The sequence below is a fragment of the Anabrus simplex genome, chromosome 5, assembly GCF_040414725.1.
Source record: "Anabrus simplex isolate iqAnaSimp1 chromosome 5, ASM4041472v1, whole genome shotgun sequence".
In the NCBI taxonomy this organism is placed as follows: domain Eukaryota; kingdom Metazoa; phylum Arthropoda; class Insecta; order Orthoptera; family Tettigoniidae; genus Anabrus; species Anabrus simplex.
The window spans coordinates 333,910,462-333,932,288 of NC_090269.1; the positions used below are offsets into that span (position 1 = coordinate 333,910,462).

The 21,827-nt window shown below is 36.7% G+C and overlaps 1 protein-coding gene across 1 annotated transcript in view; it reads left to right on the forward strand.

Annotated features, from left to right (window-relative positions):
- Atf-2 (Activating transcription factor-2) overlaps positions 1-21,827 on the forward strand; it is a 136,220-nt gene that overhangs the window by 93,971 nt on the left and 20,422 nt on the right. Inside the window, exon 8 of the mRNA XM_067147599.2 lies at positions 14,476-14,559. Within this exon, the coding sequence (XP_067003700.2) occupies positions 14,476-14,559 (84 nt within the window). The remainder of the gene's footprint in view (positions 1-14,475; positions 14,560-21,827) is intronic.

Consider the following 21,827-nt stretch of genomic DNA (forward strand, 5'->3'; position numbering starts at 1 on the left):
TATTTTGGAACATTTAAGCCCAGATTACATTAATATTACTCAAAGGCGTTAAAGTTTAAATTGAGCACCACGTCACTGCTGTCGAGTATGCACACACTTTGATTAAGCACATTTTAAATTTTCCATTTTACACTGACGCCAACTATTCCATGTGACTGTTGTGCTGAAAGTTCAACACTTCTCACATTTTCAATACTTGCATGGATTTCTAAGCTAGCAGTTTCTAAAAGAGTAATTGCACTCAATATAATTCCAAAGTTCGACTTAATATATGCCAGACTTTCTGACAAACTGTAGGAAAACATTTCCTGTGCAATCTTGATAGAAGCGGCAGAGTATTCCACTTGTATTAAGTACAGATGTGATACGAAAAAGCAGTTTTGTGAATACTAGTTCTCATTTGGAAATTTGACGATGATTTTGCACAGCTACAGCTGTTGTAAAACCGCCGAAATATGACGTTCCTACTAAAATAACTCAAAATATGACCTTAAGACAAAAAATAGCCAAAATATGCATTTTTATGACAGATAAAACTCACTTAATTGTGACGATAATCACCTGATTTGCACCAAAATCCAATCAAGTAATAAAATGGAGACAAAGAAAAAATATGACTTTTCCTAAACATCCGAGCCCTATTCAGAACATAGGGTGCATGTAGGGGCAAAAGATCTTTCTAGGTCGACGCTCCGAACAAATAGCATTTTTTTTAAATAAAAAAAAACTTTTGAAAAAGTGGAAGTGTAAATAAACCATGTAGATGTATTAAACTAGCCCATCTTTCCCGCAGGTTGTGTATTAAAGCGAACTGGACTCGCATATAGTCTCCCATGGTTTGCATAGTAGAGCATACTTGACTTTCAAACCATCTTCCTCTGCCATCTGTCAGCTAAACATAGAACTTCTTGGAATCAGTGAATTCCCTATGATTCCTAGATACAAGTGACTTGCACAGAATTCTAAAATAAAGTGTTTTTATACATTTTCTTAGATAAAACAGACAGCTGACTGAATGTAAACACATTGCAGCAACATGGGTGCAAATGAGTCGTCCAGTTGCAGAACTCATTATGTGCAAACAAATTTTTCAGGAAGCCAAAAAGCTGTCATTTGTTATTTAACAAAGATAGGAGTTTGACATTTTTTTATTAAAGAGTAAGCATTCATCTTCGTCATACCAAATAATCTCCACAAAATATAACTTATAAAACCCATGTTATTTGCAAAAACCATTTGGACATAACGAGTTTTGCAGCAGTTTTTTTTTTTTTTTTTTTTTTTTTTTTTTAGATAAAAGGTATGTGCAGCAGTATATGCAATAGAATGATCAGATATTTGGTGAACATGTTTTATTAGCTACGTTTGAAAGTATTACACCATGAAAACAGCATGAATGGAAATAATTTTAAGGTTAGGACATAATGTTTTGATATCTAATCCCCGCTCTTTGATTTTATGACTTCATCAAGAAATCATCATTCATTCAAAACATTGTATTAGTTCTTTAACATTTCGCACAGTCATATTAACAATCCGTTATTCTCCTCAACAAAATCTCCCACATCAATATCATAGTCTGGCATTTCACTGTTTAAAGTTTGCCGCTGGTCAAACAGTGTCTTGTATAACATGAAGTCATCGTTTCTTATCCACTTTTTCAGGTAATGTTTGGTCAGCAGTGTGTTCAGGTCGTTGAGCTTTTCTTTCTTAAGAGGAACCCCTTCCTCCACTGGTACTGGCATAACAGCAGAGAAGGGTTTCCCATGCTTCAATATGCTTTTCGCTTCCACCACAATCACTGTTATAGTTTACACCTCTTATCACACAGTTGCCTAATTTTGTTCGTGTAAGTGTGATCCTCTTACAAGGTTCTGGGACATAACAAGCTGTGCTGCATAACACATGCTGGACATAACGACTTCTGCAGCAGTTCCAGTTATTTGTCACCTTTAAACGTATGGATTAAATAGATTTCTCACATATTACATTACTGGATTGTGTATTTTGATGAGCTGCATACAATGGGGGTGATAACTCATTTTGAGAAAAAATGGACATAACGGGTTTCGCAACTGGACGACTCATATAGCCATTTGAGTGAAGAGGATATTTGTTACAAATTAGGTCAATATGTTGATGAATGCAATGATAGTGAGTTTGAAATTGATAGGGATGGTGATAAAAGTAAGGTGGGAAGCAGTTGGGACGGAAGAAGAACCCGAAGGAAATCGAAATTTATTGCACGGGACCCAGGAGATGCTCCTTAAGGTACTGTCCTGTTTTAAAATATTAAACCTACTTGGACAAATCATACTTATCAGTTTCAATCCTCCAGTTAATTCTGTTTCGGACTATGGACCTGTATGTAATTTTCCAACTAGTGCCAATTTTTCTTCCAATAAGAACGAGTCGGCTCGACGGGTACGCAATGCATTTGTTCAGCAATTTCCTGGCGAAGTGCCACCTTCATGAGTACAGATTCATGTAATTGTAAATAAATTTGAAACTACTGGTTCTGTGCTCAATAAACAACAGTTTAACAGAGTTTTATCATACAAACAGTTTTAACAGAGGAAAAGTTAGATGACATTGCTGCGAATCTTGAATGGCCACCGAATAAATCGTTTGCAAAATTGGTATAACAAGTAGGAGTTTTGGTTTCTTCTACACACAAGGCTACAATGCTGTTACACATCAAACCGTACAGGTTTACACAGGCCCATTGTTTAAAACCTGCTGATCCAGCCACAAGAGTGAGATATTGTGAGTGGTATCTTGCATCATTGACTGATCGTTTATTCGATCCTCAGCTTGCGTTCTTTTTGAATGAGGCCTGGTTCATCTTAATGGTCGTGTGAACTGTCATAACTCTTGCTATTGGTGTGCAGAAAATCCTAATGGTCTTCATGAAGTCCCTCATTACGAAGGATGACACTTCGAGGATCTTTTATATATTCTGTATCTACCTTGCCCAGAGTTGTGTGATATCACTAGTCCCATGGCCATCAAATTTCCTGGGGATATTAATTCTTTCTACTGCGCTCTTTGGGTGATAGTACTGGGATCTTGTAAAATGGACATGAATCGCTATCGATGTTCATGTTAGTCCATTTTATTACACCTAAGCTGTATGTGACGACAGGTATGGCTTACGTATTCACAGCTAAACTGAGGTTGTGTGCATTCAGGAAAGCCTTCGTGATTGACTCCAGTCTTCTCATAGATTAATTTTGCAACTTCTCTTTAATGTTTGCTGAACTCCAGTGTACTTGTACATCTCATCAGACTCCAGAGAGCAAACAATTTCATGCTCTGAGTCAGTTTTACTTTTGACTCCAAATTCCATACAGATGTCTCATGATTCTCAAAAGCTCCTTTAGTCTGGTTTTGCAGGATGCATCATGTTTATTGTCATCCATATATCCCAGATGTATGATCTGATACCTTTCTCTGTTTCCAACACCGCCTTTGATTTCAAAATCCATTTCAGTCAAATTTTGAAGTGTTGGGACAGGGTTTAACGCCTAACAAAACTATATAGGACTTATGGTGTCCCCTTGACGAAAGTGTAATAGACTGATATAACTGGAAAACAATATTCTTTAACCCATGGGTAAATAATGCCAATATCAAGCTAAAATGATTATTATTATTCTTATGATTAGGATTATTATTATTATGACTTGTGAGGTATGGAGGTGTTTACATCTACTTATTATTATTATTATTATTATTATTATTATTATTATTATTATTATTATTATTATTATTATTATTTACGTAGTCGAGTGATCGCATTGTTTGTGAGGTTATGTCACGAAACGTGCTGTAGGTATATATATATTTAGTATATGAGTTTAATTAGTGTAAGAAACTGTAATCTATATATATAAAATAACTTGTCCTGACTGACTGATTCATCATCACCGAGCCAAAACTACTGGACATAAAGAAATAAAATTTTGGGGATACATTCATATTAACATGTAGGTGCTCACTAAGGGAGGATTTTCGGATATTCCGTCACTAAGGGGGTGAAAATGGGGTGAATTTTTAAACTGAGGATATCTACATCTCAAAAACTTAAAAGTTTACAGGCGTAAAAATTGGTATTTGGAATCTCCTTTAAAAATAAAGAAACACGTGTTTGGTGGGGAATCAACTTGGTAGGCGGCGGGGAAGGATAAAAATGGAGATGAATTCCTTTTACGAGGATACATATATCTCAAAAACTGAAGATGTTACAGTCGTGATAATTGGTATTTGGAAGCTCTTTTAAAGAAACGGTTACTGTTTGTTTTTGGAAAATTCACTTGAGTGAGGAGTGTGAAAGGAAGTAAAAAGATTGAATTCTTTTTCTGGAGAAACTTATATCTCAAAACTGAAGGTTACAGACGTGGAAATTGGTATTTGGAGCTCCTTTAAAAATAAAGAAACACGCATTTTTGGGTGGGGGAAAACCAACTTAACGGGTGGGGGTGGAGTGAAAAAGGAGTTGAATTCTTTTCATGAGGATACTTATATCTCAAAAACTGAAGATGTTACAGACATGAAAATTTGTATTTGGAATTTTCTTTCAAAGTAAAGAAACACGTAATCTTTTGTCTTTGGAAAATCCACTTTAGGGAGATGAATTAATTGAAAAATTATTTGAATACTATGTATGAGGATACTTATATCTCAGAAACTAAAGATGTTACAGACGTGAAAATTAGTATTTGGAATCTCCTTCAAAAATAAAGAAACACGCATTTGGGGCGGGGGGTAATCAACTTTTGGACGGGGGTGGTGAAAAAGGAGTTTAATTAATTTTATGAGGATACTTATATATCTCAAAACTGAATATGTTACAGTCATGATAATTGGCATTTCGAAGCTCCTTTATGAATAAAGAAACAAATGTTTTGGTTTTCGGGAAATTCACTTAAGGGAGAGGGTGAAAGGAAGTGAAAAACTTGAATTATTTATATGGAGAAACTTATATTTCAAAAACTTAAGGTTACACACCTGAAAATTTGTATTTGGAATCACCTTAAAAAATAAATACGCATTTTTTTGGAGGGGAGAGGGAATCAACTTAACGGTCTGGGGTGAAAAAGGAGTTGAATTCTTTTTATGAGGATACTTATATCTCATAAACTGAAGGTGTTAAAGGCATAAACATTTGTATTTGGAATCTTATTTCAAAGAAAGAAACACATGTTCTTTTTTCTTCGGATAATCCACTTAAGGGGGCTAAATGAATTGGAAAATTAGTTGAATTCTTTGTGTGAGTTTACTTATATCTCAAAAACTAAAGATGTTAAAGACGTGAAAATTTGGTATTTGGAATCTCCTTTAAAAATAAAGAAACACGCACTTTTGGGGAGGAGGGAATCAACTTAACGGGTAAGAAGTGGGTGAAAAAGGAGTTGAATTACTTTTATGAGTATACTTATATCTCAAAAACTGAAGATGTTTCAGACGTGAAAATTAGTATTTGGAATCTCCTTTCAAAATAAAGAAACAAGCATTTGTTTTTCTCAGAAAATCGATGTAAGGCGTGTGGGGTTGAAAATAAGTACAAGGAGTTGAAATATGTTTATGAGGATACTTTATCTTAAAAACTGAAGCTGTTACAGATGTGAAAGTTGGTATTTTGAATTTCCTTTCAAAATAAAGAAACAATATTTTTTGTTTTCGGGAAGTCCACTTAACATTACATGTAACTAATCTCATGATTAGACCCGTATTGAATTTGCTATAATATGCTTACAATATTGTGATTTTTTTATTCCACCTTTTCAGTACAATTGGTTTTATGTTGTTAGATCATAATGCTACAACACTATTTTATAGGGACATGTTTCTCTTGAATTTCAAGCATCCTCAGCCTCTATAATCATAATAAACACAAGGAGTAAAACCACAACAGATAATAGTCACCGTAATGTAACAAAGTCCACAAGGTTTTGTAGTAGCAGTCAAAGGGACGCACCATCATTCAAATATTATGATAGAAACAAATCAACTCCTCAAGATTTTGTATTGACGTCCCTTTTGACTAAAACCGTCATAAATACAAACTACTACCAATGGGAAATCTGATCGTAAAATCAAGACTAGTTCAATGAAACTACCTAATTCAACATTTTACTGTTCAAAACTATTAAATTACAGTAGCAAGCCTCAAAATTAAAACCTGAAGCTAGGAGTTGGAAGGAAGCGGCCATGGCCTTAATTAAGGTATGCTGGGGCTGTACCTTAATTAAGGCCATGGCCGCTTCCTTCCAACTCCTAGCCCTTTCCCGTCCCATCGTCGCCATAAGACCTATCTGTGTCGGTGCGACGTAAAGCAACTAGCAAAAAAATACCTGAAGCTGAATTCCAACGTATCCAAGATTTTAATCTTCAGACACCAATAAGTTTTAACAATAATTACGACTCAAATTTTAACATAGATGTCAAATTAAAATTGTTATTAATAAACTAGAACTTTGAGAAAACAATTTTAGCCAAATTTTCAACATTTGAAGATACTGTGTTTTGGACGTCAATGTCTTTAGAATTAACGGTTATTCCAATTTTAGTATAGTCATTCATGTTGTTAAACTATTAATGTGTTCATAAATTCCTAAGTTTATATATTTAATTACTTAATTTTAGAATTATAAATAAGCACAAATTTGTCAAAGCAAATCAAATATGACAGGTCTTAACCTTGAGATGATTATATAGGCTGAGGATGCTTGAAATTCAAGCGAAACATGTCCCTATAAAATAGTGTTGTAGCATTATGATCTAACAACATAAAACCAATTGTATTGAAAAGGTGGAATAAAAAAATCACAATATTGTAAGCATATTAAGTCCACTTAAGGCGGGAGAGGGGTGGAAAGAAGTGTAGAAGTTTAATTAATTTTATGAGTATACATTTATCTCAAAAACTGAAGGTGTTACGGACGTACAGACATGAAAAGTATTTGGAATCTCCTTTAAAAATAATGAAACACATATTTTTTTGTTTTTGAAAAATCCAATTAAGGGGCTGAAAAGAATTGGAAAAGCGGGTGAATTTTTTAACTGAGTACCGGTATATCTACATTATATGTCAAAAACTTAACATGTTAGAGACAAGAAACTCTGTATTTGGAAAGTCCTTTAAAAATACAAGAACATGTACCTTTCTGTTTTTGAAGAAGACACTTAACGGGGCCGGGGGGGGGGGGGGGAGGGTGAAAAAGAGTTGAATTATTTTTTATGAGGATACTTATATCTTAAAAACTGAATATGTTACAGACATGAAAATTGGTATTTGGAATCTCCTTTAAAAGTAAAGAAACATGTATTTTTGTTTTCGGAAAATACACTTAAATGTGGGTGGGGGTAGGACTGATCAAGGGGTTGAATTCTTTTTATGGGGATCCTTATGTATATCTCAAAAACTGAAGATGTTACAGATGTGGGAATAGGTATTTAGAATCTCCTTTAAAAATAAAGAAACATGTATTTGTTTTTTTGACTTGAGAGAAGACTGTTTTTCACATGTACAGTTCTGTGTCACAAAGACGTCTTAGCCCCAAAAGGTAATACCACAAACATGGTTTACAAAGAATTTCTGGGGTAAATGAAACTCAATTTTTGTGTGAGTTTTTATACTTTAGGAATTTTCAGAAAATGTCTTAGTACAATGCCAAGGAACAATTACTTTGATCAAATTACAAAATCCACGCGAGCGAAGCTGCGGGTAATTGCTAGTTAATAGTATATAATTTATTGATAAAATGAATGAAAACTTACAACCTGTTTTTCAGTCTCTGACCGGGTGAGGGATGGAATGAATGAAGCCCCCATCTTGCGGCGAGGATAGAAATTGTGCCGGCTGCCGAGGCCTGTCGCACTTCTCTGGGGCAATGATTAATGACTGACAGATGAACTGAAATGATATTGGAGAGTGTTGCTGGAATGAAAGATGACAGGGTAAACCAGAGTACCTGGAAAAAAAACCTGTCCCACCTCAGCTTTGTCCAGCACAAATCTCACATGGAGTGACCGAGATTTGAACCACGGAACCATATGTGAGAGGCCGACATGCTGCCACCTGAGCCACATAGGCTGTATATATGTATAATCCACAGTAACATTGTGCAACAACACTGTAATATCCAGATTAACACTAGGTACTATGAGAACTATGTAGAACCTTCCTTACAATTATAACTATGTATTAGGCACTCTAGAATTTACGAGAAAAGGTGTTGGGTAACATCCTGCTGGAAGCCTGGCCAGACAACCTATATAAAGAGACAGTCTCGATGGTGGAGTTGAGTTGTTATTGTTAAACAGGAGTCGTTCTTGTGAACACGTGTTGTGTGTATGCCGACTTGCTAAGGTGGCAGTCAGCAGGCAACTGTTTCAAGAAGGCAGTCGTAGTCTTCTGATGTTTCCGTAGTAGTGTTTTATTTGTGATGGAAGTTGATTAGGTTATGTGTGTTTAACTTGTAAATAATTGTAAATAAAATCCATGTACGCAAGTGACAGCATTTTGTGTGCGTCTTTGTAAATACATCATTGGTGACCATGGCGAGAATGTAGTAATTTACGAGTAAATATGAGTTTAAGTGCGAAATAGACCAAAATGAAAGTGATACTAGAATATATGTCCGTACAACAACTCAACAACGAACTCACCAAGATAAATCTCCCGACAAACAGCAAGAAGAAATCACTGCAGATGCGGTTACGGGAAGATCCCATAGAAAAAGGCGAAGATCCCGAAACGTTTTTCGAGGTCGACAAAGATTCGGAGTTGTCAGAAGAAGAGGTAAATATAAGAAAAATGTGTTCTAAGTTAACGAGCATGATGCAGGTACTCAATGACAAAATGTTAGACATTAATTGTGGCCTAACAGAACAGATTGCAGACCAAATTTCAAAAGTAAATGATTAAATTTCAGACAAAATTTCTCAAGTTAATATAGTTTTAATCGGACAAATATCACAAGTTTACACACAGGTTTACATTTTTTAACATGAGTTGTTTTTGTGAACACGTGTTGTGTGTATGCCAACATACTAATGTGGCAGTCAGCAGTCAACTGTTCAAGATGGCAGTCGTAATCTTCTGATGTTTCCATAGTAGTGTTTTGTTTGTGTTGGCAGTTGATTAGGTTGTGTGTGTTTAAATAATTATAAATAAAATCCTTGTACGCAAGTGACAGCATTTTGTGTGCGTCTGTGTGAATACATCACCCTGAACACGCCTTTTCTGAACGGAAAGCTATCTGTCCTCGCACTTTCAATCGAAGTTGAGACCGTGATAGATTTCTCCGTTTCCTGTAGTCATTGAAATAGGTATTATTATTATTATTATTATTATTATTATTATTATTATTATTATTATTATTATTATTATTATTATTATTATTATTATTATTATTATTCTCATTAATATTCTTCTCAGCCTCTTTCCAATTGCCTGAGGTTGGCACTTTGAATGGATTTAGCCTAGTTTTACGGCTGTATCCCTTTCCTGACGCCAACCGTGTTTGGAGAGACGTATTCACTATAGCTTGTTTCTGTGGTGGTTCATCTTTTGTGTGTGTGGTTGTTTTTTTTTAATTATTATTATGAAGATGTTGATTAAGATAAACACATACAACCAGCCTTGAACTGGAGGAACTAACCAGATGTGATTAAAATCACCAGCCTACCTGGGAATTGAACCCAGGGCTCTCTGAACTGAAGACCAGTTCGCTGACCATTCTGCCATATAATAGTAGTAAAGGGCCGTGGGACTGGTGCAGGCCTTAGCGCATCTGTGGGGATGAGGCCATATGTATGATGAATTCTAATACTGAAGACAGCACACACACCCAGCCCCGAAGTCATCAGAATTAACCAATGAAGGTTAATCCCCAACCTGGCCAGGAATCGTACCCGAGACCTCTTGGACCGAAGGCCAGCACAGTAACCATTTAGCCATGAGCCAGACACATTTCAATTGCACTTCATATATTTTCACAATTTACCTTTCATATACAGTAGAACCTCGATGCATCATTCCCAGAACTGTTGTTTTCTTGTATTAATCGTTCAATTTATTTGGTCCAAAAAATATTCCATATAAACCAGTGTTAAATTTCCCTACATTTATCATTCCTCAAACTATTGTTTTATCATATCGATCATCAAAAAAGCTTGTCCTCGGCCACAATTTTTCCGCATGGATCGATTGTACATAAGAAAAATATACGCAAAACTTTTTTGAATTTAAAGAGACAGCTCAATATTCTAGCATAATTATAATAGCGGCAACCTGTTACGCGATAATGTATGAGCGATTCCAAGTTGCTAGTCTTAAACAAAGATCTTGTAGACTGGAGTGCTGTGCCCAGGTTATTCACGCGCAGCCTCACTACGAGCCTTGTCGTGCCAACCCTTCTCCTCATCCCACTAACCGACCCCTAGAAGTATTCTTATTTACAAGAATTTAAAAGGAGGCACTGTAAAACTCAAATTTGCCACCTTTTTCTATGTTACTATTGCCTGGCTAGGGATGCCACCTTCGTTGAAAATGAGAAAATCGCACAGTTTAAAATAGTCACGGCGTGCGCCGGGTACTTTTTAATTAGTCACAGGGTTATTAATAGTGTCATACCTTGTGGAGTGTGTAGGATGCTAGAGGCCTGTTGACCACTTTCTTGCCCCTGTCCAGTTGTCCTGTTACAAGCCGGACGTAACCAAGCCAGAACAATAATCTTTTCACTAGCCTTGTCTTGAAACTAATTCGGCAGCCTTGCGTAGCCTGCTGTGACATCGCCGATGCGCACCGTGTGGGATCTCTAATGAACCGTTCGCAAAGGGTCTACGGAATCTTTACCAAAATACAGGTTATCGCCTTAATATCCATGTATATCATTATATTGCAATAAGAAAACTAACCTTAACCATTTTCAATGAATACGAGATGAAAAGAAAAATGAAATGAAATGAAATGAAATGGTGTAAAAGTCATGCTTTTTATATTTCATTTGGTATATCATGGTTGCAATATTTTGATACCGTCCAGCTCCATGGCTAAGTGGTTAGCCCATGTTCGCCTTCAGTTCAAGGGGTCTCAATCGGGTCGTGGATTTTAACTTTCCTTGGTTAATTCTGATGGTTCGGGGGCTGTGTATGTGTGCCAACTTACGCATTAGGATTAATCTTAGGTAGGGCATTATTATTATTAATATTATTATTGTTGTTGTTGTTGTTATTATTATTATTATTATTATTATTATTATTATTATTATTATTATTATTATTATTATTATTGTTACGGAGTTTTCCGTGGAAGGCAGAGGTGAAAGAAGGTGTGGGCTGGAATGGGTCTAACTACAAGTCTTAAAGATGAATTTAAAATTTAAATAAAGGTCATATTTTCAACAGATAACAACATTTAACAATTTTCACTAGGTGAAATAACAAAGAAAATCAGGTACAATGCAACTTTACAAAAGAAAGCACAAGTTAAGGGGTCTTTACAAATTCTGGGCTACGAGCTCAAATTCGTCAATCCTTGAGCTCTCAGCTCACAACCACAAAATACCAAAGGGCAGAACGCCCCTAATTACATGGAGCACTAGCTCCCAGCAATCAAAATGTCACGCCTCCCCGAGGCACCTTTCAAAATACCAGAAAGAGCTGACCCCGCTCTCAATCTTTCAAGCCTATTAAGAGGCCATAAACGGACTTTACTACAAACTGCCCTCAAGGCACAGTTACAAATAAACAGGGGTAACTTGTACCCATTCTACTGGGCCTAAAACGAAAAATAATAGGTTAATTTAAATGGCCCTAAATGCAAAAGGAATGGAGGCATGAGTTAGCACTCCTAAATACACATTTTAAAACCTAAGAGGCACTAGGCCGATTACACAGGGGCTAATCCCAATCTATGGAGGTGACTAGTATACAAAATAAATTTAACACATTAAGAAGGAAGAGAAAAACGGTTGCAAGAACATAGTCACCTCAAATTCAAAAATGAAGGGGAGCTTGAGAGGGTAAAGCACTCTCTATCCCCGATTTACAGTTAAAGAAATTTGTAGTTTTTACATAGACTGAAAAGGGATTTACATTTTAAAGAGATGGGTTACATATTAAAGGTTTCGAACCTTCCCCACGAGTTAACCCATTGAGCCCTGCATATTTGTTGGATTGAAACTGCATTGGCGCTGGGATTATTGTGGAGGAAATATAGTGTCGATTCATGTCGTGAGAAATTTCTTACTTACAAGACCATTAAAGATTTAAATATACATGAAAACAAAAGGCTTTCATACCACAAACTGCGGAACAAGGGATACAGTAAAACATTTTATTTTATTAGCATCACGGGTCTGTACTCAGTCCGCCTGCTGAGCTGTAATACGGCCTTCTTTTTGCACTTCCTGTTCGATTTCCACATCTATTTGTTCTTCAGGAGCATTGCTCACACTAGTACTAATATTACCACTAATTTCACTGAAAAAAATACATTACTAATCATCATTACTTCCTAAAAGGGGTTATATATCGGTAAATATCAGTTCTATACTGGCAGCCATCTTGTTTACAAGCGAATCTCAAAGTCAAGAGATAGCCCACTTCAAACTAATATTACCAAGCACACTATCGATATATATTAGCAAAGAGCATATAACATTGCAAAGAAAGAATCCCTACACAAATCACAAATGCAACCCACTCTGCCATCTCTTGAGGAAAAGTTGAATTTCGTAGTAAAATGAGATAACGGAACAGTTCCGTGGTCCGGCATTTGGTCGACCGTGACGAAGCTTGAAACGGTTCCGTGGCTCAGGCACAATGAGTTAAACTGCTGAGCTAGCAAGAAAAGATGTTAAACGGCCATTACCTTGTTGAAGATCTGTTGCCCGAAGATAGAGGAGCTTCCCACCCCCTGCTACATATCCACACGCTAAGCTAGATGTTATTGAAGTGGCGCAGAGACAAGAAAATCAGCAGTTTTTATACCCTTGCGGAAAATTCGAGACCTTTCATGAATGATTAAGACCCGCCCACAAACGTTTATTGGCTAACAGCAAAAGTTACACACAAATCGATGAAGAAACACCTTATTGGTGGAATATTAATTACAGAAATTTAGGATTGGTTAAATTCAAAACAGGTGGAAAGAAAGCTTAATATTGCCAACCCACAAATGAAAAAACAAATTTTTTTTTTTGCTAGGGGCTTTACATCGCACCGACACAGATAGGTCTTATGGCGACGATGGGATAGGAAAGGCCTAGGAGTTGGAAGGAAGCGGCCGTGGCCTTAATTAAGGTACAGCCCCAGCATTTGCCTGGTGTGAAAATGGGAAACCACGGAAAACCATCTTCAGGGCTGCCGATAGTGGGATTCGAACCTACTATCTCCCGGATGCAAGCTCACAGCCGCGCGCCTCTATGCGCACGGCCAACTCGCCCGGTAAAAAACAAAATTTAGTAAAGACAAAACATGAATACAAAATTTCTCCAAGAAAGTTCATTCCATTGCACCAGAGTGCATTATCATAGTTTTTTAGTAGAGACATCTGTTAGAGAAAGTCTACACTTCTTGATCAACAAAAGCAAATCAAAAACACCCTGTGACATCTTCTGATAAACAGTAGAGTTGATTCAGTTGTTACAGTTCAGGGTTTCTCCTGTAGAGAGGTACTTTAAGGCGGAAAATTCAAATTTGCAGCGTAGAGGTGTACCAACCGGTATTATTATTATTATTATTATTATTATTATTATTATTATTATTATTATTATTATTATTATTATTATCATTATTATTATTATCATTATTATTATTATTATTAATATATCTACATGATGAAAAATGCCCAAATACAGTACCTGTACATTATTATTTTGCTTTCCCCCTATTTTTTTATATCACCAGCTTTTATCGTTTTCCCGCATCCATCATCATCCCCCCCCCCCCCCCCGAAAAACAATGCAATGAGGTTTTGCTGTACTGTATTTATCTTCTCAGTCCACTTCTGCTGTTTCTCTCTCTATCTGTTTGATATCTGCATGATCTTACCTTTAACAAGTCATGAACAATATTATTATTCATGTGCTTCTTATTTTCTATGGTCTTCACTGCTATTGCAGCATCTGTTTTCATTTCTTCTATTTTATTTATATCTTCAAATCATGAAAAATATTATTTCATTCTTTCTATTTCTTATGTTCACTCAGTATTATTCCGTCTGTCCTCAAATGAAATCTAGTGTTAACACTTCGACTCTTCTTTTCTCTTTCCTTGCTAGTTTCAAAACTAACTTCTCTTATTGCTCTTATAATGAAGTTATGCTATTTGGGAAAGATAGAATGATAATGTGCTTAAGATTTAAAGATTTAAATCTTGAATTGTATTCTGTTAACAAAATAATAACATGGTAATGTTTTAAAAAATGTATTTGAAGATGATTATGTCAATTTTTTATTACAGCGATTGAAGCAGCAATTAATCAAATCTAATCGAGTTCAGGCTACTTCAAAGGAAACTTTTCTCAAGATGCCGATGTCTAATTTAGTGAGTATTTATTACATGTTACTGTACTTAACTGAGTTAGAGATACGCAGCGCAAAGTTACTACATGATCTTGAACTTGTGTACACGTATATAAGCCTAGCTCTTTCAATCAGCTAATCTGTGAGTGAAACACTATGCATGTACAGTAACAGTGTTTCTAAATAGCTAATTTATGAGGGAGCTTATTTCTGAAAGTACTTGCAAAATATCATCCAAGACAAAGAAATGAAATTTTTGTTGTAAGTAGCAAGGGTACAGATCAGATTCTTTAACATCAATGTTTTCTTTTGTGACACTCATGTTTAAATAACTCCTCTTCCCCCTCCTCCTCCTCAAAGCAGATTGGTTCCAGTGTAGTTTCACAATTATTTCCTACCATTCCCTTTCCATTTGCCTTGCCCCTCGTCTGCAATACTTCCCTATTCTCCATCTTCCCTCTGCTAATCCACCTGCAGTGATTCATACTGATTTCTCTCTAACTTGCTCCCTAATGAGAACCCTTAGGCCTCATTTGCTTTCCCCTTATAATATTAGCCCACTTGTCTTCCATAACTTCTCCCCTTCCTTCCCCTCCCTGATGCTTGCGTACCGTACCCTGTACATTGAGGAAGACCTACCTTCATTCCTCTCTTCCATTAAAAGCCCAGTTATCTCCTGCAAACGTGCATCTCTCCCCTCATACTCCTTAATGCCCAATCACACCTACAGTCCATACACCTGCCTCCTTCAGGCATTCTTTTATCTTCTTCACAGAAATGTAAAATGATATGAAAATATCATGATGAATGATGGTGAATAGTGATGAAATGAATGCTTTGGTATTTGCAGATGATGTGGTGATTTGGGAAAAGGGAGAAAAGGAAGTACAAAGGAGACTGGGCATTTGGAATGAAAATCTGAAGGAGTTTGGAATGGCAATTAGTAAAAAGAAAACTGTAGTCATGCACTGTGGAAAAGAGAGAAAGAGAAGCCAAGTGAACATAGACGGAGCACGGTTAGAGAATGTAGAACAGTTTACATATCTGGGTAGCATTCTTAATGGAAGTAATGAAATCAACCCTGAAATTAATAACAGACTAAGTAAATGTACTACATTTTATCATCAAGTCAGAGAGCTTTTATGGGATGACAAAGTACCCAAGAGAACAAAATTAACATTATTTAAACAGTATTTCGTACCAATTGTGACCTACGGACTAGAAACGCTGGTAACTAATAATAGATAAGATAGTGAGATCCAAGCAGTAGAAATGAAATTTTTAAGAACATCGGTTAAAAAGACAAGAAGAGATAGAGTTCAAAATATTAAAATCAGAGAAGAGCTAAATGTAGAACCGTTAGTACAGAACATACAGAAAGCAAGACTGAGATGGTTCAGGCATGTAAAAAGAATGGGAAAGGAATGGGTAGCAAGAAGGAAATTGGAAAGAGAGGTTAAGGGAAAGAGACCATTTGGAAGATTGAGAGGAAGGTGGATGGATCAGATTTGGAAGAACATTAGAGAAGCTGGATTGGATGTGGCGGAAGTAATGGAGCAGGAAAAATGGAAGGACAGAAAGGAGTGGAGGAAGCTTGTTAACCACACCCGGGCGACTGGAGTGGGACATTGATGATGATGATGATGATGATGATGATGATGATGATGATGATGATGATGATAAAAAATATCAAGATACTAACTGATAAAAAATAATTACACTACAATTCTGCTTTCTTTACTGTAGTGAAATCCTTACATAGTATGCAGTATATCTTTCCTCTGAGATCTGGCAGGACCTAGTGTTTACAGTGCACTATGTCTTCTGGTGTGGGCTAGAGCAATTTTGTTACTTTCATTGATCTGTCTCTGTCTTATCCTTGGCTTTGACATGAAAGTGACTGAGGTATGAGCGATGCTAGTAATGCCATTCCTTGTGCAGCCAGTCCCTGCTATGAATGGTGTGAAAATGTTGCTCATAGGGTCGGTTGGTGCATGCATTTCAGTGGGCTTGGCAGACTGATATGTAATAGCAACTTCTGGCTTGGTGAGGAAAGCAACGGGAAACTACCTCACTCCTCATTTCCCTAGTATGCCTCATCAGTGATGCCTAGGCCATCTAGGACAGCTGATGGCAGAGCTGTTGAGGATCCAACCAGCCTTAGGGCTGAAGACTGAACATACATACATACATACATGTTTATATACATCTTTATTCACAGAATAAGCTATTTTATATCTGTTGATATTGTTTTCCATTATTAAATATTTCACAAGTTGTAGGGTTTCTATTTTGTTTTCTAAAATTTCACAATTCAGTTTTCTTGGCGCTCCTGCCTCTGCTGCGTTGAGCCTATTATGTGATGTTTTCCTGGAATTTGCTTGCATAGTTGTGAGTTGGTACAGCTCCAGATGTTTTTTTGGCTTTCAATTGAGAGATTGCTTCCTCTATAGGAGACTAGGTATGTTGTACTTGATCCATTGTGAGTTAGGTATATATTTTGTCTTCCTTCCAGTTAACAAGAATGTAGCCTTCTGCTTGAATGAGTTCTAATATAGCTTTCATTTTGTTGCATTGTTTATCTATCCTACAGTTCAGGTCTACAGTCAGGATTACATTTTCTTCTTTTTTGGCTATAGACAATTAATTGATTAGCTGCTTTGCTGCTTCATCTGGTGTAATGTTTGGCTTAGAATAGAAAACTATAGTTGCCATGCTGTTTCCTATTACTACTACTGTTTATAACAAAAAAGAAAAAGTCAGCTAAGGATAACATGACGCCAAACATAATTTTCAGTCATATGTATTTTAGGAAAAATGGAATGATATACTGTATTTCTCCGAATCCAAGGCAACCCCCACTTTTTCTTTCTAAAAAATTTAATCAGGCTTAAAAAGTGCTTCGCAATATCATAATTTTATCTACAACAAATTTCAAATTTAATTTTATTTAATTTAATCTTACCCACAGTAGAAGTCCGTTATAGAGAGAATTCACAACAGCGGAAAATTTACTCGCTATAACAGATTGTCGTTATATCCGATTTTTGTATAAAATTCGGAGAAACCCCCATACACATTAAAATCGGTATGAAACGGCAATCAATTTGTTCAAAACTTGCATTTCCGCGGATGATATCCACACTACGACTTACTTGTTTGTTATATTTCGAAATCCGATACTACTTGAAAGTGTATGTTCAATTTCATTCTGAAAAAGAAATACAGTTTCGTATTTCTCCGAATCCAGGACGTACCCCACTTTTTCCTTCAAAATTTTTAATCATGCTAAAAAAGTGCGTTGTAAAATCATATGAATGCCTTTGTTGTACAGTACGCATTTTTATACCATTTTTAGACGCTGAACATTGGTTTTCCTTACGCCGCATTTTTTGCGGGTGCACAATTATTCTTTATTTCCACGGGTTTAATGACCATTAACTTAAAATTGGCATCATAATACCGAAGAGAACCCGTTGAAAATTTGCCGGCAATACCTATTCCATGCGTCTACAATACAGTGATCCGTCAGAAAAATATTCTTGCTGTCTATAAAAACTTTTACGGTATTTGTACTCAGCGTCGGATATAACCGGCTACCGCTACACGCACGTCTCTCTTGCCGGGTTTGGCCAACTTCAGCGGATAGCTAGGCCTAATCGCAGACGTTGAAGGTCAACGAACGAGTTTATTGCGCCACGGTATGGCCTTTCCGCCCTTGCATTTTTCGTGCACATAACTCACAATTTAATTTTCGACTTCTTTAAAGCGTCCTTGTTGCGGACCTCTGAAATGCATTTTTGTATCTTTGTTTTCACATTGACCCCAAATATTGACTTAATTAGGCCTACGCCATATTTTCTTGCGGCTGCCCAATTATTCTATATTTCCGAGTGTTTAATAACCATTACCGGTAACTTAAATAATATCGACGAGAACCCGTTCACAATTTGCCGGCAATACCTGTTCCACGTTTCTTTACGATTATCCATCACAAAAATATTCTTGCTGTCTATACAACTTAATTTTACTATCAGGTACAGTAGACACGTTATAACTCTGCCACTGAGTAGCCGTAGCCTTTCTACGAATTCGAAGGCTCGCATGTTTTGATGCCATTCTGCAGATTTGAGAAACGTTTTTGTAGAGGCTGATAGAATGTCATTCTCTCTTCACTATTTCCCGAGATCCAGTGACGTTACACACAGGCACTGTACAACCGGTTGTCACGGCTAGCGATGTATAATAAAGAGGCAATCGCTTATTGTCAACAAATTTTGTATGTGCGTGCGGGGATGAAAAGAAGCAACGTGGATACCGCGAGGGTTGCCAGTGGTATTCATTACTGTTAGGCCGCGAATGCAAGACGACGCTCAATTTTTCGCATGGGATTCTGAGGAAGAAAACGTCGTCTTGGATTCGGAGAAACATGGTATCACTCCAGAGTTTTCTTCTTCAGCTGTGAGCTTGCATCCGGGAGATAGTAGGTTCGAATCCCACTATCGGCAGCCCTGAAGATGGTTTTCCATGGTCCCATTTTCACACCAGGCTGTACCTTAATTAAGGCCACGGCCGCTTCCTTCCAACTCCTAGGCCTTTCCTATCCTATCGTCGCCATAAGACCTATCTGTGTCGGTGCGACGTAAAGCCCCTAGCAAAAAAAATTTTCTTCTTCAAATGGCGTCACCAAACCTAACCGTATATGTGTCAAGAAAACATATTTTATGCGCATGTAGAGCAATGAGTTATCCTCGCTAAAAATTTACATGTGAATAGCCTTTCCGAAATTTAACTAGACGCGAGAAAATATGAACTATCCTCTGAAATCAGTGATGTACTCTGCCATATCTTGAGGTGTATCACATTCTTACTTAATTTCAGTATATAACATTAAAATTAAGAGATCGTTTACTTCAGTCATTATTTTTAACGAGTTAACAACTGCTATCGGCCACGTTATTTACGCATTTATTACGAAAACTACTTATTCTCTTTCATTAGAATTTTCTTTAGAGAATAGCAGTCGTTGAGTATTACTGATCGACTACAACATCGCATTCGAATATCGACGAGAGTGCTCGCAAATACACATAATGAGAAAACTATACCGTACCATAGATGATCGATCGCATTTTGTGGCAAAAGTTTTGGTTTCCTTATTCAAACAGCGTCACTTATCCTACCTTAACCCTACTATACATATGATGAAAACATACTTCAAGCGCCACTAGAGAAATTATAAACCTTCTCGCTATAAATTTACTTGATAATAACCTTTCCGTAATTTAACCAGACGTGAGAAAATATAAACTAACCTGTGAAATCAATTATGCACTCTGCCATATCTCGAGGTGTATCTCATTTTTACTTAATTGCAGTATTAAGCATTAAAATTAAGCAATCGTTTAGTCAGCCTTAATTTTAATGAGTTAAGAACTGTTATTGGACATGTTATTTAAGCATTTATTAAGAAAATATGTTCTCTTCCATTTCAAATTTTCTTTACGGAACAGCAGTCGACAGGTATTACTAATAGACTCCGATATCGCATTCGAATGTCGACGAGAGAACTCGCTAGTGGACATAGCGAGGAAACGATGCGAAGATAATCGATTGCATGCATCATAATGGCTGGGGTGCATAAATATCAATAACGGAAAAAATCGCGCGCGCTTAATCACACGTAATAACGGATGCGTCAGTGATAGGGCTCTCGCTGTAACCAAAGGATAATACACAGTTTAACATAGGAATTTTGAAGGGACATGAAAATATTGTCGGTATAACGGAGTTCTCGTTATAAGCAGTACTCGCTATAGCGGACTTCTACTGTACTTCCCTAATCATTTTCATTAGAGGTATCTGATACTGCCTTTGAAAGTTAAACAAATTCCTCTTCACGAGCTCGCATTTGTATCGCATCTCATTTTATGGCCATTCCGACCTTGTGTTTTTCGCACACATACCTCACAATTTCATTTTTGACTTCAAAACGTCCTTGTTGCGGGCCAGAGATTGCCTTTCGTGTACAGTACACATTTTTAGACTGTCTTTGTCTTCACGCCAACGCCGAACATTGGCTTTAAGTTACGCCATATTTTCTTGTTACTGCACAATTTTATTCTTTATTTTTGCGTGTTTAATAACCATTTACTTAAAATTAGCATCATAATGACAAAGAGAACCCCTTGAAAATTTACCGGCAATTACTATTCAACATGTCTCTACTTTTATTGATTTAATGTAAATAAAATTTGATATGGGAAATGAAGCTGATTTCTTGCATTGTCTCTACAGTGTGATATTCCATCAGAAAAACATTTCTGTTGTCTATAAAACTGTTGCTTTTACTAAGCATCGGGTACAATGGGCTGCCACTAGATGCACATCTGGCTTGCTGGCTCCGGCCAGCTTCAGTGGCTAGCGATGTATAATAAAGACTCGGACGTTGAAGGTCACTGAGTTTTGTAGGGGTCAAAGGTAAGCAACGTGGTTACCATGGTAGCTGCTAGTGGTGTTCATTACTGTTAGGTAATGAAATTCTGAGGAAAAAAATATCATCTTGGATTTGGAGAAATACGGTAACTTACAGGATTGTGAGTGACTGCAGAAACACCTAGACAATGTTATGAGATGTACGGCAGACAATGGTAAGATGGTAAATGGGATGAAAAGTCAGGTTGTAAGCTTCACCAAGTTTTAATTACTGTGTTGATGGGGTGATAGTACCTCATGGTGATTACTGTAAGTACCTAGGTGTTAATATAAGGAATGATATTCATTGGGATCATCACATTACCAAGGTTGTAAAGAAAGGATACATCTCTTCACATAGTTATGAGGATATTTAGAGGTTGTAATAAGGATGTAAAGGAGAGGGCGTATAAGTCTGTGGTAAAACCACATTTAGAGTATGGCTCCAGTGTATGGGACCCACACCAGGACTACTTGATACGTGAACAGCCGCTTCTGTCCCATTCCTAGACCTTTCCCGTCCCATCGTCGCCATAAGACCTATCTGTGTCGGTGCGACATAAAGCAAAATAGCTAAGAAAAAAGTAAGGAGCTGAGTTACTCGACTAACGAAATGTTATTTTGACCATTATGGTCTATTTTGGTCCGTATTGACTTTTATCCAATAATTACAACACTGAAAAAACAGGTGATGTTGTGTGTCCACCATTTCAATATTAATAAAAAACTATTTAATACATTTCAGTTACTCTATCGTACATGTTTCAAGAAACCCATTACATTCTTTTCATCAGTGACAAAGTTCAAAAATTATTC